The following is a 19149-nucleotide window of genomic DNA, read 5'->3' as shown; positions in this document are numbered from 1 at the left end:
TGAGGCAAAGCTGGATAATAGGGATCTTCTTACCAGTTAATCCCTGCTTCTCCATCCTTAATATTACCTTCTCCATTTTGATTTTACATAGGGTTAAAATTCACATTCAGGTTGATGTTGGGGAGGGTGTAAAAGTGCCAACTCCAAAAAATAATAGGGAATCTCAGTGAAGATACATCTTACAATGCAAGTAGAAAAAAATAAAGCTAATGACCACGGTGAAACATTAAAAATTAAAAGAGCAATGCAGAAAGGAGGGGAGGGAGAGAGACTATAGAAGCCATGAAGACATTTTTTTTTTTTTTTTAAGTAACAGAAGAATATAGATTCTGCAATGAGAGGAACACAGACAGCTATTGTGAGTTGGGGGCAAGTTAATTATATTCAAGAAAAGACAGCATTTCCAGAAAAATCTTTTTTTTTTCAGTGAAATAGTTTAGTTCCTTCATATAGAGACATATTACACAATGTTAACAACCATGAAAAACAATACAAAATGCCCTCCATTTAACAAGTAGAAAAATATAACTAGTATATATGGCAATTGTGAATCTAATACTGTACAGAAGTAATTTATGGATTTTACAAATAAATTATAGCTTAAATGCCCTTTTAAAATTCTTTTCCCCTCTAGATGTACAACCGCAAGTTACAGCTGGAAAGGCTCCGAGCCTAGCTTATTGCCAATCAGTGCCAGTCAAATGTCCTGCCTACCAGCTCAAAGAATTTCTTATTTGGCTCGTGGAAATATTCGTGCAGTTTGTTGAGTAGTTTGGGGTCGACCTGGGGGTGAGCCCGGCCTTTGGACTCATGTAAGCAGCGGTCCCGGCCACTGTCCCGCAGACAGTAAAAGCCCTTGGTTTTGTTAAAGTAGAAGTTCGAGGCGTTGATCTGGGGCGACAGCTTCAGGAACCTCTCCACCTTCTGGATCTCGGGGAAGGGGTCCCTGATGAGACGGTCGCCGTCCACGATGTGGATGTGGCGCAGCGGGAAGAAGCGCAGCCAGTTCTGCATGTGCACGTGGTAGAGGCTGCGGTTGAGCGCCTTGTAGTCCACGTTGAGCCGGCCGCCCCGCAGCAGGAACTCCTCGATGGACGGGTAGGGCTTGCGCTTCTGCAGGTGGTTGTAGAACACTTGGGTGTAGTCCGACAGCACGCGCTCCGACGGGTCGCGCAGGATGAGCAGCAGCCGGATGGAGGGGTTCATGCTGTGGACTCTCTCAGGCACTTTGGGCGACGTGAAGTAGGCGGGGGTCTTCTCCACCGTGAGTTGGTGCGGGAAGGAGTAGGGCATCTGGCTGAGGTACCAGCCCAGGCCATGGCTGTAATGCTCCTCCCAGTCGAAGAAGTGCACCTCGTTCTCTGCGGCCGCCACATCTGGGTGCAGGCTGAGCATCTCCAGCAGTGCGCGCGTGCCGCCCTTGCGCACGCCGATGATGATGGTCTGCGGCAGCTGCTGAGCAGAGCCGTTGGTGGCCACGCTGTCTTGCATGCCATCTTGGAGGGTGCCCGCTTTCCGCAGAAGCTCCTGCTGGTTGGGTTCCGTCCCAGAGGCTGCGGGGCGGGAAGGCACCAGCTGGGGCTGGGTCACCAGCAGCACCGCGCCCAGGAGTAGCGCGGCCATGCTGGATACCAAGGTGGCTTCACTGCGCTCTGTTCCGCTGGGTCATGAAGCTCGCAGCAGGGAATGCCTCCTAGTCAGTGGCGCATGGGTGTCGCAAGCTGCCAATTACTAGGGAGGAAAGGGAAAATATTAACCCAAAATAAATGCAGGAATAACCCAGTGGACAACTGTAGACCTGGGTGCTGCCTCCACCTCCCCGGGACTCTCTCCCTTTCTTTGTCCTGTAAAGCAGGGGGTGGCAGACATTCTCAGTAAATGACTAGAGAGTAAATATTTTCGGCTCTGGGGGACATATGGTCTCTAAGGCAACTCCAGTTCCAACTGTGCTGTTACAGATCTAAAGCAGCAAATGAATAGACAAAGGAACGGGTGTGGACGCACTCCGACCAAACTTTCTCCATGGATGCCGAGATTCCAATATTAAATAGTACTCATATTACCATTATCTTCTTTTATTTGTTTTCTTTCTGCAGCCACTTACATGCTTAGCTCTCCAGCCCCACCCAAACAGGGTCAGACTTGCCCCACCAGCCGTAATTTGCCAACAACCCCTGCTATAAAGAAAAGAGTTGGAAAAATTCTTTGGACTAGCAAATGCCAGTGAAATATTTGCTACCTGGCAGCCCCTCCCTGGCACAGGGGCAGAAGATGCAGAAGCAGTTTTTGTTTCTGCATCCCACTTCCCCATTTAGGGACTTCTCGTTTAACAGGGCAGATGAACCCACGTGGAAGACTGAGTGAAGAGCCACAGTTCTTCACTCAGCATCTGGCCCTAGCCACGGCCTCAGTGTGGAGCAGGGTTTCTCAGTAACTCGATTCTGGCTTGCACCACGGTACCATGTGAACAGATGTGGCAACATCCAGACCACATTCCTCCTCAAGAGTTTTGCACTCCTGCATTTGTGCCATCACCAGAAGAAAGCGTTCTGGGCAGCTGCTGATCTCAGGGGAAGGGGAGAGATACAAGCAGCAGCGTGACCCCACAAGTCCACTGTGTACAGCACAACTGTCCTGGCTCCTGAGTGAAAATATGTGATAGTGCTTTGAAATCACGGAGTCTGTTTTGCAAGTGATTCTGGCAAACGATAACAGGTGCAACCTGGAACCTGGCTCCAGGCAGCAGGGTGCTGTGTGTTATGATGGGAGTTAGCGGGTTCCGTGAAGACACGTGTTCTTTCCTTTGCCTGCAACAACTGGGAAAGTCTGCAGAGAAAGGGAAATGTTTGAAGTAGGCCCAGAGGGAATAAAAAGGCGAGGCTACCAGAAAAAGCAAACAGCCTTCTTGTGTACCAAGCTTTACAACACAGAAAGTGGCTCACAGGTGGCTCAGCTGATTGTCATCACAACTCTCCAGTGTAAGGTAGGAAACCAGGACAACCAGCACCACCACTTTGCGGATCCAAATCCTGTCTAAGAACACAAACATCCATTTCAAAATACAGGGCCCAAATTCAAAACTCTAAATGCAGAGTTGTCTTTCCACCATGTGCCTCCCCTCTACCAACTGTCTCCTGTATCTGGGAGTTATCACATTCAGACAATAAAGTCCCTAAGGACACAGGTACTATGGGCTAGAGGCTAAGGGTTCCCAAAGGTGGACAAATCATGGTAGCTTCTTTCCACACAACAACTTGTGTGTGATACTCTCCCAAAAGGGAGATTGAAAGCTCTCATTTAAGTTATTCCTGTTTAAACATGTCCAGGGAAGAGTTGGAGGCAGGCCTGGCAAGAGGGTGGAAGGACTTACAAAGCTAAAAAAATCTTCCGCATCAAGAGGATCCATTCACTTCCTTATAACAGGTTTAAAATTCACTTCATTTGTTTAACATGACTGGAATGCATAAACGAAGAACAAAATCCAGGGCTTCCATTTGTATGATCACACCAGTTGAGGCACCTGCCTTGGGTATGGAGTTATCTGCTTTGGAAAACACTGAAAGTGAGCAATTGACTAGATGGGAACTTTCAGAGAACCACAGCACACTGGGAGAAGGGACTTGGGAGATCAGCCACAAAACTCTTCAGGGGAAACAGTCTCTAGGGAGGGATGGCAGAGCCGGTGGTGTTTCCAGTTCGGTTCTGCTTCTGCGATGCATTGGGTCCTTTGTTTTTTCACTCAGCTGGAAGTTTCAGGCTGTTTCAAATTTCACTTCCTTCTCAGTGCTCATGTGGGTCAACCAAACGGACCAGTTGTGCTTGCTTTTTACATGTTTGGGGGTGGGTACATATGCCTGTGTCTGTGTGCATGTGTGTATGTGTGCGTGCACTGGGGGTCGGTGGGAAAGGGTGAAGTGAGAGGGGCAGAAGCTCCTTTGTGCTGCCTTTGGGCAGTGGGCTCTGCTGGCCCCCTCTCCTAGTTCTGCATCCAGACTCAGGGAACAACGGGACCCAATTTTTTCAACACCTATGTGATAAAGGCAGAGGCCGAATATGAAATTTATATTATCTGACTGTTGGTGCTCTCTCCACGCTAATGCCAGGCATTCTGGTCAGCAGAGTGTACGTCTGGGCTTTCTTCCTAAAGGGGAATTGCCAGCAGACAGCAGAGAAGAAACTAAATATAGTTTGTCCTTTATATATAAAAAAAAAAATAACAAAAAAACTGGGCAGTTAGTAGTTTAAAATCTCTTGGCTTCTACTTTAACACTTTCCAAAACTGAATTTACTTATGTCTAGTCCTCTTTCATTCCAAAAATATTTGAGGTATATGGGAAAAAATTCAGCTAAGGTCTTATATATGTACATGAAATAGATATAAACATAGGCACACATATATACAGCTATGGATACATGTTTAATATATGTCTGTGATATGTGTATGAAATTGTATGTGTATATGCACATCTAAATATAATATATATATATGTTAATACTTACAACATATTAATATACGTAATGCAATAAATATGCACAGTCAGTAGCCACTGGGAGTTGATTTCTCGTTGTGGTATTATAATTGGACTTCCTAGTGGCATACACAGAATTTCTGAACCTTTTAGTGACATTCCCAGGAAAGGAAAGAACTTCAAGTTCAGATGAGCCAATGAGTCAGTTATCTGGGCCACCATGACCTTTACATGGGATTTCAAACCTCAAAGCAGAAGAACATCCTTAGTCCTTGCTTTTCATTTCACAGTTGAGGAGGCCCTGAGGTTATCTGTCCACAGTCACGTAGACTCTCTGGGCCTAGAACTTTTGGGTCCTGAATTCTAATGCTGTAGTTTGAATGCCATTACCACTGTCTCCCAATAAAATGGTCTTAAGGGAAAATAATGACAGTGTTTTGAGGGTCAAAGAAGAAAGACCCAACAGTGTACCCAGCAGTGAAAATTCCTCAGCCACCAACACACAGGGCACATGCAGTGGGTGTTGAGCACGTCCATTTGTCCTGTTCATTGAGGTGTCAAATGGAACTGCAAAGGCCATGGAGTCAGGCCTCTGGCTCTAGTTTTGATCTTAGGGAAAGTGACTTACAGCCTCTCTCAGTTCCTTCATCTGTTGAATGGTAACATTCCCACCTCCCTCTAATGATTACTTTGAGATTGAAATAAGATGAAATGTACCAGGGTTGTCCAACAGAAATATAGTGTGAGCTACATCTGCACTTCTAAAGTTTCAGAGCCACATCAGCCCTCAGGAGAACAATCTTAGTGCAAGAAATGGAGGCTCAGAGGAATGAAGGGGTTTGTGGAGGAAGTGAGAGGCAGAGTTAGGATTCAAACTAATCATGAGCAGGTTCAGTCAGGGCCTTCACTGTCCCCCTTGCTCCTTGGCAAGGCCTGGGGTTAGTCACCCCTGGATTTGATTCTCCACCAAGAATCAGGTGCATCTGCTTTCTGGTAATCACCTCTTGGTTTTTCTTCAATCCTCTTCAACATTCACGCCTGACACCAATTCTTGGCTGAAGGACAGGGTTTCTTTGAAGGGCCAGCCTGGCTAGAATGGGCAAAGAGAACCCTCCCTCCTTTTGTAGAGGGGACAACAGGTCCCAAAGGGAGGTCTAGTCATCTCTCTGTTTTCTTCCCTTTGTCAGGGAGGTTGTTTTCTGGGTGCTGCAGTGACAAGCCAGTCCCTGAGCTTCAAGAATTCAAAAGACCCAAGTCCTTCCCATCAGCAGCGCAAGAAGATATTGACTGTGAAGACGGACCACATGCCAGGCAGGGGACCCCAGGGGGAAGTACACAGGGTTTTCCGGATGGAGGTTTGCCTTGCCCTTGGAATTTGTTCCAATCTCTTTCCTAGGCTGGAGACTCCTCAGATGGAACTGACTGCCCCTCGGCCTCAGTGTGCTCCTACACGCAGCCAAGCCCTAACCCAGCTCACCTTTCTGTCCCCATGGGCCCACCAGCAGTGGCCTTGGCATTTCTGGTTCCCTTGACTTTCTGAGGCTCACTCTTTCTTGTCATTTGGATTTATTTTAAACACCAGCTTTCCCAGCAGCATGAGCCCACCTCTCTCTTTTAATCAGTTCCTGTCACATCATCCCACGTTATAGTCCTCATATACACATCTGCTTGGTGACTGCCTGCACCTAGCACAGCACACTGTGACTCTGTCTGATGGTGTCTTGTCTTCCTCCACTGCAAAACCCAGGGACTGGCGTGATTTCTAGTACCTAGTATGTGCCAGAGACTCTACTTGCTGCATGAACTCATAAATGCTGTGGACACTTAGACCAATGGCTAGAAGTTACTGAGAAAGGGTTTTAATTTAGCAGAAAGAGAATCTTGACAGTCTATGAAAAAAAACTTCATCGAGTGTTAGCAACTTTTCCATCCCTAGAGAGTCAAGTGGAAACCAGATGTTGAAAGGAGGACTCTCCACTTCTACTAGTGATTGGACTCGATCACCTGAGAGTCTAGAAAACATTTTAATTAAAAAGGAGGGGAAGCTATGAAATAACCCTTCGAAAATATTTTAATTTTCTCCTTAAGTCTCCTTATTACATAATTCACATCATGACCTAGATTTCAAATGTAATTAACTATAATATATTCTCTTAGTCCCACCACTGGAAAAGATTCATGGATCAAATGAAGTAAGTAGAATATTTCATGAGAGGTAAATTGAACACACAGGAACAGAGACACCTGCATGCCCTTGTCTGTAGGCCAGCTTTGCAGCCCCCAACAGGAGAGGGTAACATGGCTGGTGGGGCTGAGGAACTGTCTATGGAATATGGTGGTCAAAACACTTGTCCCAAGTAGTATATGGGATTTAACAAGAGATGGAAAGGGAGAGATCACTTGCTGAGTGCCACTGTGTGCCAGGTGGAAATCATTTGCATATGAATTCTCTGACTTGCCACACAACAGAGAGGGGGTTGTTTCACTTTCTTTTATATTGTTAAACAATGAAAGGGTGGTGAGCAGTAGGGGAAAAACAAGGAAGCTCAGGTAAGGTCTTTCCTCTCAGGAGCTCAGCATGCCCTGCTATAGAATGGGCTTAGGTCTACTTCAGCAGGGTGTCAACATGATAAAATAAGGCTACTCATGCCAAGTAGGTAGCTTAGGCCTGGCACATAGTAGGCAGTCAACAAATGTCAATAGCCTGCCTGGAACCATGGTAGATACAGAAGCATGCTACTAAGGTTGAATGACCTCCTCAAGGTCACAGAATCAGGAAGGGTCAAAAGCAGATTCCGTGAGCCACCTCCAAAGGCCTTGCTATGCTTCCCCACCCAGCGTCAATGGAGATGCATCTCCGTGGGCAGAGGGGAGTGCATTTCAGGCAGATCTTACACGAAAGCATGATAAGATAGCAGAAATCATGAGACCTGAAGTATGCCATGAGAGTCCTGCTTCCTCCAAGCATCCCATGGTATCGAGTGATTTAATTTTCTGGAATGTACTGAAACCTGAGTAAAGACAGCTTCAACAACAGAGCTGTCATTTCTTATGCAACTAAACTTCCAGGCAATCAAAAGTGTAAGGTTGTTTGTTCATCTTGAAGAGTCAAAAATGTCTTCACTTTCATCTTTTGTACAATTACTTAATAGCCTGTTGCCATGGTGTCAAATTTCCATCCTTGGCAGGTCATCTTGGAAACTTAGAGACAGGAAAGCACTTGAGCTTGTGCCTGTCAGTCTGTGAAAGGACACTGATATTTCAAGACCTGCATAAATATTTATTTTCTTGAAATCGCCTATACATGACACTCGTCAACAGATGTTGACGTCCACTGTGGTTTAGACTTATGGTAATCGCTGTGTGGTGGGACAGAGTGGGAAGAGTTCAGGTAGAAGAGCAACGGCCCTCCACACAGGTTAATGCATTTCCTTGGACCACATTTAATGTCTGGGGAAAATGAAGTGTAATTGGTCCCACTCTGCCCTTGAAAAAGATTAACCCTCTTGGGTTTCAGCTCCTCCAGGCCTTCCACGCCCCTGTGAGTCCTCAGAAATGGTGGGGGTTCCACATTTGGATAACGAACATAACTTTCTCGAAGCTAAGGATGGAGATGCCTGGGAGAGAGAGGAGAGGCAGCACTGGTGTCCTTATAGGATCAGGGATTTGGAGGCAGAGATTTAATCTCAGTGTTACCTTGGAGCCTCTGAGTGCTCTGTGGTAACATGGTAAGAGCAATCCACCTGAAGTCACCGCACAACGCTACAGTTCACTTTAGAGAAGACTAAAGACCTAGCATCAGGATGAACATGCAGGCAGGTGACTACATCTTCCCTCCCCTGGGTCCTAGATGCAGGTTACTATAACTTGGCATCACTCTTTCCAAAAGGTAGGGTGCACACAGTGACCTGGAGATCCAGTTAGAAAGGCAGAGTTGATTCCAGGAGGACTGGGGAGAGGTTTGAGATTCTGCATTCCTAAGAAGTTCCCAGGGGAGCTGGTCCCCGCACCTGCAGTCTCTAGAATGGGCTTGGGAAGTGGGTGTCTTTTCCCATTTTGATTGCCTTGGTCTCTGGAAGGGTGTGCTCTGCATTCTCTTGGTTTCTTACTGTGATTAAGAAGGTTCATTTTTAATTCCAGGATTAAAAACAACTGTGGTAGACAACACAGAGAGGGACCAGCCTGGTCGCAGAGGTGGTATTAGAGGAGGGTGCTGTTGGGGTTACAAGAGATTTGCTGGAATTAGCAGAGGATTTAGAGCCCCAAACCCAGGCTTGAATCTCAGCTCCATAATTTAAAATCCCCAAAGAAACCTTGGAACTAGAAGCCAGAGATCAAATGCATTGCTTATATATTTATGGTGAGGATTAAAATAAACAGTATATACGGGGTACTTAGGATACTGCCATATTGCCTGGCCCGTGGCAAGCCTTCACACGATGGTAGCTATTTTCGTCCCTAAAAAGAAAAATGCTGCATGGTCTAAATGGGATTCAGGGATGATAATTAGTCAAACGCATTTGTTCACGATCCAAAGTACTGCAGTGACTCAACCAGACAGAGGCTCAAGGAAGAAAGGACAGCGACAATAGAAATGATCCCGGCTCCCTGCTTGTGGAAGGGCAGGAAGCAGGTCCTTCGTAGATGCCTCCGGAAGGAACACCAGCGGCCAGGTGTGTGCAGTGGTGAGGCCCGGCCTAGGAGGAGGAGGCAGCGCCCCTTTCCCTCCATATGCTTCATCTGCATTGCTGGGTGGAGAAGGCAGCCGTGACCTAAATAAATCCTTCATCAGACGCAGAAACACACTGGCACAGGCAGTGCGTGGCAGAGCTCTGTGACAGGAGGGCGGACAGGGCCTCTCTTATTACTCAGTGCAGCTGAGTGGAAACAGGGCCCTGCAAGCAGAAGACAGGCCGGAGCCCGGCTGCCTCTGCTCCCTCTGGAACATGTGGCTTCAGCGCTGCCCCAGGAATGATGCACCTTCCCCTCTGACAGGTGCCATCTCAGCAGCAGAAACCTCCCTAGTCACCCATCGCTCACTCCACAGTGAGAGCAAGTCCCCTGCATTTCCCCAGAAAATGCCATAAAAGATCCTAGGGACATGGTAGGCAAAGGGTCATGAGCCACCATCTCCTTCTGTCTTATCTTTCTGCAGAAAGGGAAACTGAGGTTGGCAAAGAACAGGAACGCCGAGGTCAAGCCCGCAGGTGCTGAGCTGAGTAGGAAACCAAGGTCTCCTTCCTCCTTGCCAGTGAACTCAGACACATGCGGATCTGCTCTTCTTGTACGTTGGCATGGGGAAGAGTAGAACCAAATATGTGAAACCCAAGTGGATTCTTCACTGGATGATCAAAGGCACAGTGAGGATTTGTTTCATTTCTTGAGCTAGTCTTTTACACACTGAGAGTCTCTGTCCTCCGAGTGCCCATGCACTGAAGCTTTGACCCCCAGTGTGGTGGCATTTGAAGGGGAGGACTTTGGTGAGATAGTTAGGTTTACATGAGGTCATGAGGTTGGGGCTCTTGAAAGGAAAGAAAAGGACCATAGTTCTCTCTCTACCAGGTGAAGACAGGGAGAGGGTGACCACGTGCAAAGAAGGAAGAGGACCTACAGGAACTGAGTATGCCAACACCTTGATCTTGGACTTCCAGCATCCAAAGTGAGAGAAATAAATGCCTGCTGTTGAACCTATTCTGTCCTGTTTGCTTTCAGCAGCCCCAGCTGACTGACACCACCATCAAATAAACAGCAGTGCAGGAAGGAGTCTGTGTGGGTCTTCTTCAGCTGTGTAAACCCTGAACCACCGAGCTGCCTCCAGGATTCAGGAAGGTGATATCCGTGTGTGGAGCCAGTTAGCAGGCACGGGCTATGGCAAGGGGTTGTGTACATCAGGTGTCTAAAGAGGCAGCTGCTGCCAACTCTGGGGCCAGAGTGGTCTGATCTCTGGATTTTTCAAGATTCCACTAGGGATATCTATGTGACAAGACCTGATTTTTATTAATGTAGAAAATGAATATCAATTGTCAAATAAGGAGAAAGTAGGGGAAAAAAAAACAAAGAGGTGAGAGTAATCCACTCCTCATCCATGTAGGTTATGATGCATTTTTACAAGGTGTCTACATGGTTGCTAAGGTTGCCCTGAGATCCTGGAGACATGGGGATAATCTAGTCACTGTCCTCAACAAGAGCCCTGTAACTTGGAAGACAGACACGGAAGGAGCTAAGCACTGGGTTGCAGAGTACACAGGAGGGAACCAGGCCAACTGGAGCTCAAGGGGTGAGATGGAGCTGGCAGAGGAGCAGGGAGCACCTGGTAGGAGACCAGAGGAAGGTGACATGTGGACATGGTGTTGGAGGAGATCTGGAGTTTGCTTTGCAGAAAGTCCCACAGGTAGAGTGGAGCAGGTGACATGCTGGGCCAGGGGCAAGGAGGTCTGCTCTGGGTGCCCAGGCTAAGGCAGGGGTTAGTGGAGACAAGGCAGCAGGAGCCAGCAGACCCCAGAGCTTCAGAGGCTGCAGTGTCTCCTAAGAAATTTAGAAACACAGTAAAGAGACAAGAAATGGGTCCTGAGCATGAATTCCAGCAATGCCACTTCAGCACAGGCAGGTTCTGACTTGGGGACAATTAATGGAAATTTTTGAAAACTTCTACTCAGGTATAAAATATGCAAGCTTGGTTCATCACAATCATTTAAAAATAAATATTTAAGTGGGTAGTGAGTACATGTGCTCTTTGACTCACAATGGGTTTATGCCCATGTAAGTTGAAAATGTCATTAAGTCAAAAATGCATTGAACACAGTGACCCACTGAACAGCCAGCCTAGCAGCATGGCACAGTGTAAAGTATCGGTTGCTTCCCTGGCCATCCCTTGGTAAAGTGGGAACCACCTCTCACTGCTGCCCTGGAGCATGGAACGACAGGATTGGACCAGGTATCACTGATCTGGGAACAGCTCAAAATTCAAAATATGCATTTATCTTTCACACCATCCTAAAACTGAAATATTAAAAGTCGAACTATTATAAATTGGGGTTCATTTGTATTACCCTGCACCACAAAATGAGCCAGGGAGAGACCACCAAGCCTGCAAGGAGCTCCGGGAAAACTGGAATGGGAACAAAGAAAGAAAGGCATGAAGCACATTTGGATTTTACGTTAGCCATATTTTTTTTCTTTTTTTAAATAAACCTGCTGCTGTCAATGTGCTAGTACTGAGTAAAGCAATGTGCCTAACTCCTCCTCTGTCCCCACTGCTGTGACTTCCATTTGTCCCTTACTTGAAAAACAATGCAAAATCCCATTCCAGTTCAATATTCCTTTATTCTGATGTTTTGGGTTCCACAAAATGAATTATTGCCTCAAGTGCTCTCAAGCTGTAATTTAGCCCTAGCAATATTAAACAGGGGATACCTGTTTTATTATCTTGTTCATCTTAAAACACTTAAATGTCATGTAATCTACCAGGTGTACAACACCACCCAGATCTTGCCCTCGACACAACCCTGTCTGCAATCTCTTCTGTGATTCTGATATCTCCAGCACACATCAAGTGAAGGCGTCATGGGCCTTGTCGTTCATTGCTTCTGAATGCTGACACAAAAGGATGGATTTATATTTTATGCCTTTAAAATATTATTTCCTATTACTTATAAAGCATTTGAAACGAGGTAGGGTGACAGATTCTGGAATCATATGGATAAATTATTGGAGATCAGAGTGGAATACAAGTGGTTAAGAGTGTGGGTTTGAATCCTGATCCTCCTTGTCCTCTATGTGACTAAGAGGCTGCCATGTGACCTCTGTGCCTCATTTTTCTTCTTTTCTTTTTATTTTTCTCTCTTTTCCCCTTCTTCCTTCCTTCTTTCCTTCTCTTCTTCTTCTTCTTCTTCTTCTTCTTCTTCTTCTTCTTTCTTTCTTCTTTCTTTTCTCTCTCTCTCTCTCTCTTTCTCTCTCTCTCTCTGTCTCTCTTTCTCTCTTTCGCTCCTTCTCTCTTTCTTTCTTCCTACCAGGGATGGAACCAGAGGGAACTTAACTACTGAACAACATCCCAGCCCCTTTTTACATTGTATATAGAGGCAAACTCTCCCTAAGTGCTGAGGCTGGCTTTGAACTCGTGATCATCCTGCCTCAGACTCCCAAGTTACTAGATTACAATGGTGAGCCAGTGAGTCCAGTTTGTGCCTCGTTTTCTCATCTGAAATGTTGGGCTGGCAACAGTACCAGCTTTGTGGGACATCATGAGCAAAGAGTGGGATGTTACTGTGGCAAGGGTTAAAGAGAGGGCCCAGCATGTGGTAAAACCCCGAGGAATGTCCATCAATGTCACTGTCACTGTCAGACTTGTCTCCCAGGGGCTGATACGATTCTATCCAGGTAATCAACATCACTAACTCAGATAATATTGTAAAATGCATCTCCATAAAGTTCTTGGCTTGGAAGGGTCAATGTTTGAGAGTGGTCAGGATGCTGAGCTGGAGGTGAGGAGCTGGGGTCTGCTCCTGAGCTCTGCCTTATCTTCCATGTGACCTTGAGTAAGACATGAAATACTGCAGGCCTCATTGACTAAGGGAAACAATTGGGGTATGGATTCAAAGATCTTTTCATATCCATCTAAAAAGGGAATTAAGAAACATGTATTTTTCTTAGCAATTATCCCAAATTCCAAACAAATGGTCACTGCTTAAAGTTAACAGCAAAGTCTTGTCACTTGTACCAGTCTTATCGCTTGTCAAACCTTATACAGGGAAGGGTAGGAAAATGCATTCAATTTCTAAGCTGCTGAGGTCTCATTGATAATGGCAGTTGGGAGAACAAAACTAATGTTAGTAGAAAAAAAGACTTTCCTGGGGTAGGGTCTCTCAAATTGCTGCTGATATTGTTCAGAGTGGACTCAGCACTCATTCAACGACTATGAACTGAAACTAAGACCTGATGAAGAAGTAGATCAGTCGGACTGGGGGCAATCTATAAAAGTGTCGAGTCATTATGGGAACAGAATTGTCTGGTTATGGACCTGCTCTTGCTTGAATGTGTCCTGCAAAATGCTGGAGACTTAATTCAAGATGCAGAAGTCTCGGGAGGAAGGACCTAATGGGAGGTGTTTAGTCCATGATGATTTCACACACACGTATGAATTGTAAAGGGACTTGAGCCTGAGGTTTCTTGCTTACTAACCTCTCTTGTCCTTCCGCCTTCTGCCATGGGATGATGCAGCATGACAGCCCACACCTGATTCCAGTTTCCATGCTTTCAGATACAGAAAACATGAATCAAATAAATTTCTATTCTTACAAATTACCTAGCCTCAGGTATTCTGTTATAGCAGCAGGAGATGGACAAGGGTGGAATTGAATGTTTATGCCCCTCCAAAATTCATATGTTGAAGTATACTCCCCATTATACCCATCTGGGAGATGGGGCCTCTGGGAAATGATTAGCCCTGTGAATGTGACTGTTGTTCTGAAAGGCAGAGACCTGAGAGCTAGCTCAAGCCCTTTGCATCATGTGGGATGCGATGGGAATTTGGCAGTCTGTGGCTAATAAGAGTGTTTCACCAGAACTCTACCATGGTGGCATTCTGATCTCTGACTTTCCAGCTTCCAGAACTGTGAGAAATAAATTTCCTGTTTACAAGCAATCACCAGCACCACAAAAGAAAAACAAAGTCTTGTTCATGTTGTTATAGTAGTATATAGTAATCTGAATCAAATAAGACAAGTATTAGGTAAAACGTTTCTCAATGACAACGGAATATACATTAGAAGAAGCCCTTCAGTCTGAGGCAGGGGCAAAGAAATCATGCTTGTGGTGGGAAAATATTTCCATTCTCCCTGCTGCAAAGGGGTCACTTAGTGACCTCTCAAGCTGGAGAGGAGCAGTTTACTCCAGAGAAATTGCCTGCTTACGAGAAGATGTCAGCTTGGGAGTGAGCGTTAGGGTGTAGCTCAGAGGCAGAGCATGCGCTTAGCATGCATGAGGCCAGGTACTGAGTCCCCAGCCCCTCACCCCATACACACAACAATCGGGAGTGAACAGAATTGCCTGGGACAACAGGGGCCTGGTTTTTGCAACTTGCAGCACGCAACATCTTCCTATGTAAATGGAGAAGCAAAATTGGAAGAATAACAGCAAACGTGAAAATGAATTACCAGGCCACGGTAGTGACAACTCAGTGAAGACTTGAATAAGCCTTGTCGCATATCAAACGGGAGTGAAGTGGAGACAAAGTCCACACCCATGCTGTCCCTCACCCAGTCAGCTCAGGCCCACAGAGGCTGTAGTGTGTGCAGAAAAAAATGACGTCAGGGTTGGTGTGGGGAGAAGGACAGAGACAGCAAAGCTCAGAAATTAATAGCATCTGGGGTGATGGGTAGACACGCATCACCCATAGAAACTCGTTTTGTCTTATAACCGTGCTATGAAATAAGAAAAATTATAAAAGAGTCACATTTAGAAATGGTTGGCTTTGTGTTATACATCAAAGAAAAGCTGGTGCAGAAATGAATTATCACCTCTTGATGGTTGCGTTTCTCCCCCTACCTCTCAATGAACAAGAAGGGATAGCAAGGGAGCCGGGAATGAGGGACACAAAAGGGCTCTGCAGGCCAGAGGTCCTAGGCACTCCTGTTGCGGTGTCCACGGATCTGACAGGCTATTATAAGGATTCATTCAGGAAGCTCCTGGGTCCAGCCCTCCAGAGGAACCTGCCATGAAATCCACGGCGCACGTGTGATCACCAATGGCGAGCTAGGGCTTCGAGACCTCCTGCCACCCTCCAGAGGCATCCTCACCGTCATGAAGCTAACACATACCCAAAGGCCCTACGACTCTCAACCCAGGCGCTGATTCTATGTGAACAAGTTTCCTTAGGTGTCCGGGACTACAGCAGACCTCAATCACCTTGGTTCCTCAGTCACACTGCATTTTAGCTATAACAACTACTTTCATGTCCCCAGAAGTGGGGATGAGCACTCAGGTTTGGCTTTGTGTTCCAGATTGGTACTACGCCAGCAGATACATTAGTGTCCAACTTGCCACAGTAAACGAATAGCTTCTATCTCTGGGTAAGTGTCCCCCCAAGGCCCATCTGTGAAAAGCCTATTCCCCAGCCTGTGGCACAGTTGGGAGGTGGTGGGGGAGTCATTAGGAAGTGGGCCTCGTGGGAGGTTTTAGGTTGTGGGGGGCAGGTCTTCACAGGGGCTGGTGGGATGCCAGGCTCTTTCTTTCTGTTTCTGCTTTCCAATTGTCACCAGGTGAGCACTTCCTCTGATATGTGCTCCCACCATGATGTAATGTTCTGCCATAGACAAAAAAGTAACAGGCCAACTGAACATAGACTGAAACCTCCAAAATGTGAACTGAAATAAACTTTTCCTCTTTTTAAGTTGATTGTCTCTGATATTTTGTTACAGCAATGGAAAGCTAACTAATATACTAGGTTTGCCCAAAATAAAATGATTCAAGTTAAATGAGGCTGTGATGATTGTGCTAAGATTTTTGGACTGGCTTTCTATAGTTTTTGGTACAATGAGACTTCTAATATTGTGCATCACCAAATTGGATTCTAAGATTTCTTCTTATTATCCTCCTTCCTTCCTGACACTATTGGAGAATTAGAAAATTCATCACAGCCTGGTGACAGCTGACATTTGCTCCAGAAGCAATCTCCTCTGCTCAGTTTCTCCTGGGTCTAGTCCAGGAATATAGGGTGAAAATGGGGCTCCTCCCCAAGGAGCCCAGATGCAAGAAGAAAAACTGATACGAAAAAAGCATGTCCAATCCTTAGAGATGAAGCAGACTATGGAGTGGACACAATATTGTCAACTCCAAGGAGGCCAGGAAGAAAAAGTGTGGAGGTATGATTCATGAAGAAGACACCTGAGAGACGCACGAAGGTCAGGTAAGGACAAGAACGAAGTTCAACACTTTTAAGCAACATCCAAGCTGAAGTACGTAACTATGGAAGTCAACAAACAGAGTGGTGTGGGTTTAATCGCCTTGGGTTTAAATCCAAGTGCTATTGGAAACACTACTTTTCTGTCTGGGCCTCAGTTTTCCTCCAGAAGGAGAACCCTGCTGACCCTCGTGGGTGACATGAGACCTAAATGAGATATTACAGAGGGCGTGCTGGCTAGTGCACCTGACACCAGCTAGACCCTCCATAAGGAAGAGTTCAGGGATTATTTGCTCCATGAGTCACAATTTGGTGATACTAGATTGAGGAGGAAAAACGAAAGAGTAAAAGGACAAAAATGGGAATAATTCAGGTCTTATAACAACTGGTTTTTGTCTGCTTAAATAATTGCCAGAAGAAATGAAAGGAACTGAAACATTCCCCAAACTGAAAAATTTGAAAAAATGTTCAATGAAAGTGCAAAACTGTTGCCGAGCTGATAGCTGCACAGAGATAACCACGGAGGAAAAGCAGAATCCAAAGCACAAAGCCGCTCTTAATCTAGTGTCTTTAAAGGATGTCATTATGACATGATTAGTGCTTATCAGGGAATCTTACAGAACTGTTCAAGAAAGAAAAGGCAGCCGGAGGACAATCTTCAGCACCGAGTGGCTGACAGCAGCGGGACCTGGGAGGCTAGGTCAGCAGAATGGACTGAATGGCCAACGGCCACCCAGAGCCCTGCTGCAGCTTCTGTTGGAATTTGTGCAGCTAAGGTTGGTGACCAGGAGGGGCAGGGGCAGGCTCCACCGACTAGACTGGGCAGGGTAGAGATGCCCCTGGAGCAAGTGGCTTCAGGTCAGGGTCAGGTCAGGTGCTTAGGCTGCTGCAGACAAGAGCGAGGTCAGGAAAGGCAACTCGCAGGTGGCCCTGCCCTCACCTCAGCTGCCTCCGCAGGCAACAGAGGACGCCCGCTGGAGCTCGGAAAATCTGAACTAAGACATCAACCTCCCCTCAGAGAATGCGATTTCTATTTATAATGGTGGTACTTTCAGTTTCTAACTATGGAACTCTCACTTCCCAACTCTGAGGGCTGCAGGCCCTCCCTTTCACCCCTCAGCTCCTCAGTTAGCAGTTGGCTGGTGACCGTGTGCCCATATGGAGACCGGCCCTGGGGTTTCAAGCAGCAGGAGCAGTGTGTTCCCAGCTCTCTGCAAGCCATTTCCAGAGGGATGTAACCAAGTCAACGGCAAACCTTACCCTACTACCTGCATCACTAGTGCAGTGGCACCCAGGAAAGACTGATTCAGCCTAAAAGAATCACCTAGAACTCATCACCGCCCTCCCTCGCCCCGCTGAGCTGCTTATCCCATGCAGGTGGGTGTCGGTTTCTGCTCACTCAAGTCTCCCAGGCACCCGACAGACATAGCAGCTGCTGTCTTGAGCAGGGTGGGTCAGAGCCAGAGCAGGGAGTGCTTACACTCCGCACCAGGCGTCGGCTGGATGCTAACGTTCAGGCCAGGTGACACACCCAGCCCTCTGTCCTCCACATGGCCGTGCTGAACTTCAACTGAGAAGAAAACCACAAATGCTATCACGTGCCTGGAAGAGACATCCCTGACGACTATCACAGATACTAGGATTCCAAGGAACGGATGGGCAGCGGGTAGGAAGAGCACCCACCACACCTTGCAGAAGGACGCTGTTTGAATCTGATGGGTAAGGGGAGAAGATGGATTAGGGGGGCAGGTAGAGGAGACAGCAGGAGCAGAGTGCAGGCATGTCCACATTCCTGACTTCCCTGGGGGATGACAGGGACACCATAACTCTGAGGTGTGCATGTGGAACAGAGAGTGGTGCAAGGTGAGGCCTGAGGCTTAGAAAGTGAATGCCATGATCACAACCTGCCATCCAGAGAGACTCTGACTCTAAACACCAAACAGCAAGCGGAGCTGGCTTGTGAGCACCCACTATGCGCACTAAACACCCTGAGTTAGTTAAGTGCATTATCATTAAAGGCACTAGTGCATGTAACCATGATGACTCAGTGAAAATAGATGGCATTAGGGTTTCGGGTTTTATTCATTCAACAGTTATTTTTTGGGTGCCAATTGTCTACCAGGTATTGGTTCAAGTTGGATCCAGGTTCAGGGACCATAGACAAATTCCCCACCATTCTACAATTATGCTCTAGCACAGATTAAGTAAATGAGTGTATGGCAAATATTTAATTAAAAACTACAAAAGAATACTTGAGGTTTAGAGAGATTATTAACTCTCCTAAGGTGACACTGCAATGAAGCCATGAAGCAGGGGTGAGATCTCTTCTTGTGTCTAAGTGTTCTGCACTTCAACATTAATGCTGAAGATAATGGGAATCCAGGGAACATTCTATATCAGAGGAGGGGGCAGGGACCTGATTATCTTTGGATTTTGCAAAGATTGCTTGGTCATAGTGGAGAATTATGGCAGATTGCAAACTGTTGCAGAAATTATGGAGCTGGGGAGGGCAGGAAAGCAGAGAATTTGTATTTGAGCAGAAGACAGCAATAAAAAGAAGTTATGAAGCTGGGCAGGATCAATCACCAACTGCAATGTACAAACAGAAGTGTAACCATTGCTCAAAGGCAAGAGGGATCAATGCAGGGTTACCATATTTGATTAATTTTTCTCTGATTGTTTCAAATGTCTTGGGTGCCTCAATTTCCTATTCTGTATTATTTTTTAATCTGTGGACATGTGATCTAGTTTTTAGCTAATGGGACCTAAGGGGAAAATCTTCTG

At 46.3% G+C, this 19149-nt stretch overlaps 1 protein-coding gene across 4 annotated transcripts in view; it reads right to left on the bottom strand.

Annotated features, from left to right (window-relative positions):
• Positions 1-218: 218 nt before the first annotated feature.
• The window catches only part of Hs3st1 (heparan sulfate-glucosamine 3-sulfotransferase 1), a 29702-nt gene continuing 10771 nt past the window's right edge, over positions 219-19149 (bottom strand). For all 4 annotated transcript variants that reach the window (XM_047565639.1, XM_047565637.1, XM_047565636.1 and 1 more), the window contains exon 2: positions 219-1731. In XM_047565639.1, coding sequence (XP_047421595.1) covers positions 688-1623 — 936 coding nt within the window. In that variant the 5' untranslated portion in view covers positions 1624-1731 and the 3' untranslated portion in view covers positions 219-687. The remainder of the gene's footprint in view (positions 1732-19149) is intronic.

The sequence above is a fragment of the Sciurus carolinensis genome, chromosome 10 (assembly GCF_902686445.1).
Source record: "Sciurus carolinensis chromosome 10, mSciCar1.2, whole genome shotgun sequence".
Lineage (NCBI taxonomy): Eukaryota > Metazoa > Chordata > Mammalia > Rodentia > Sciuridae > Sciurus > Sciurus carolinensis.
This window is presented reverse-complemented; position numbering and strand designations above follow the sequence as displayed.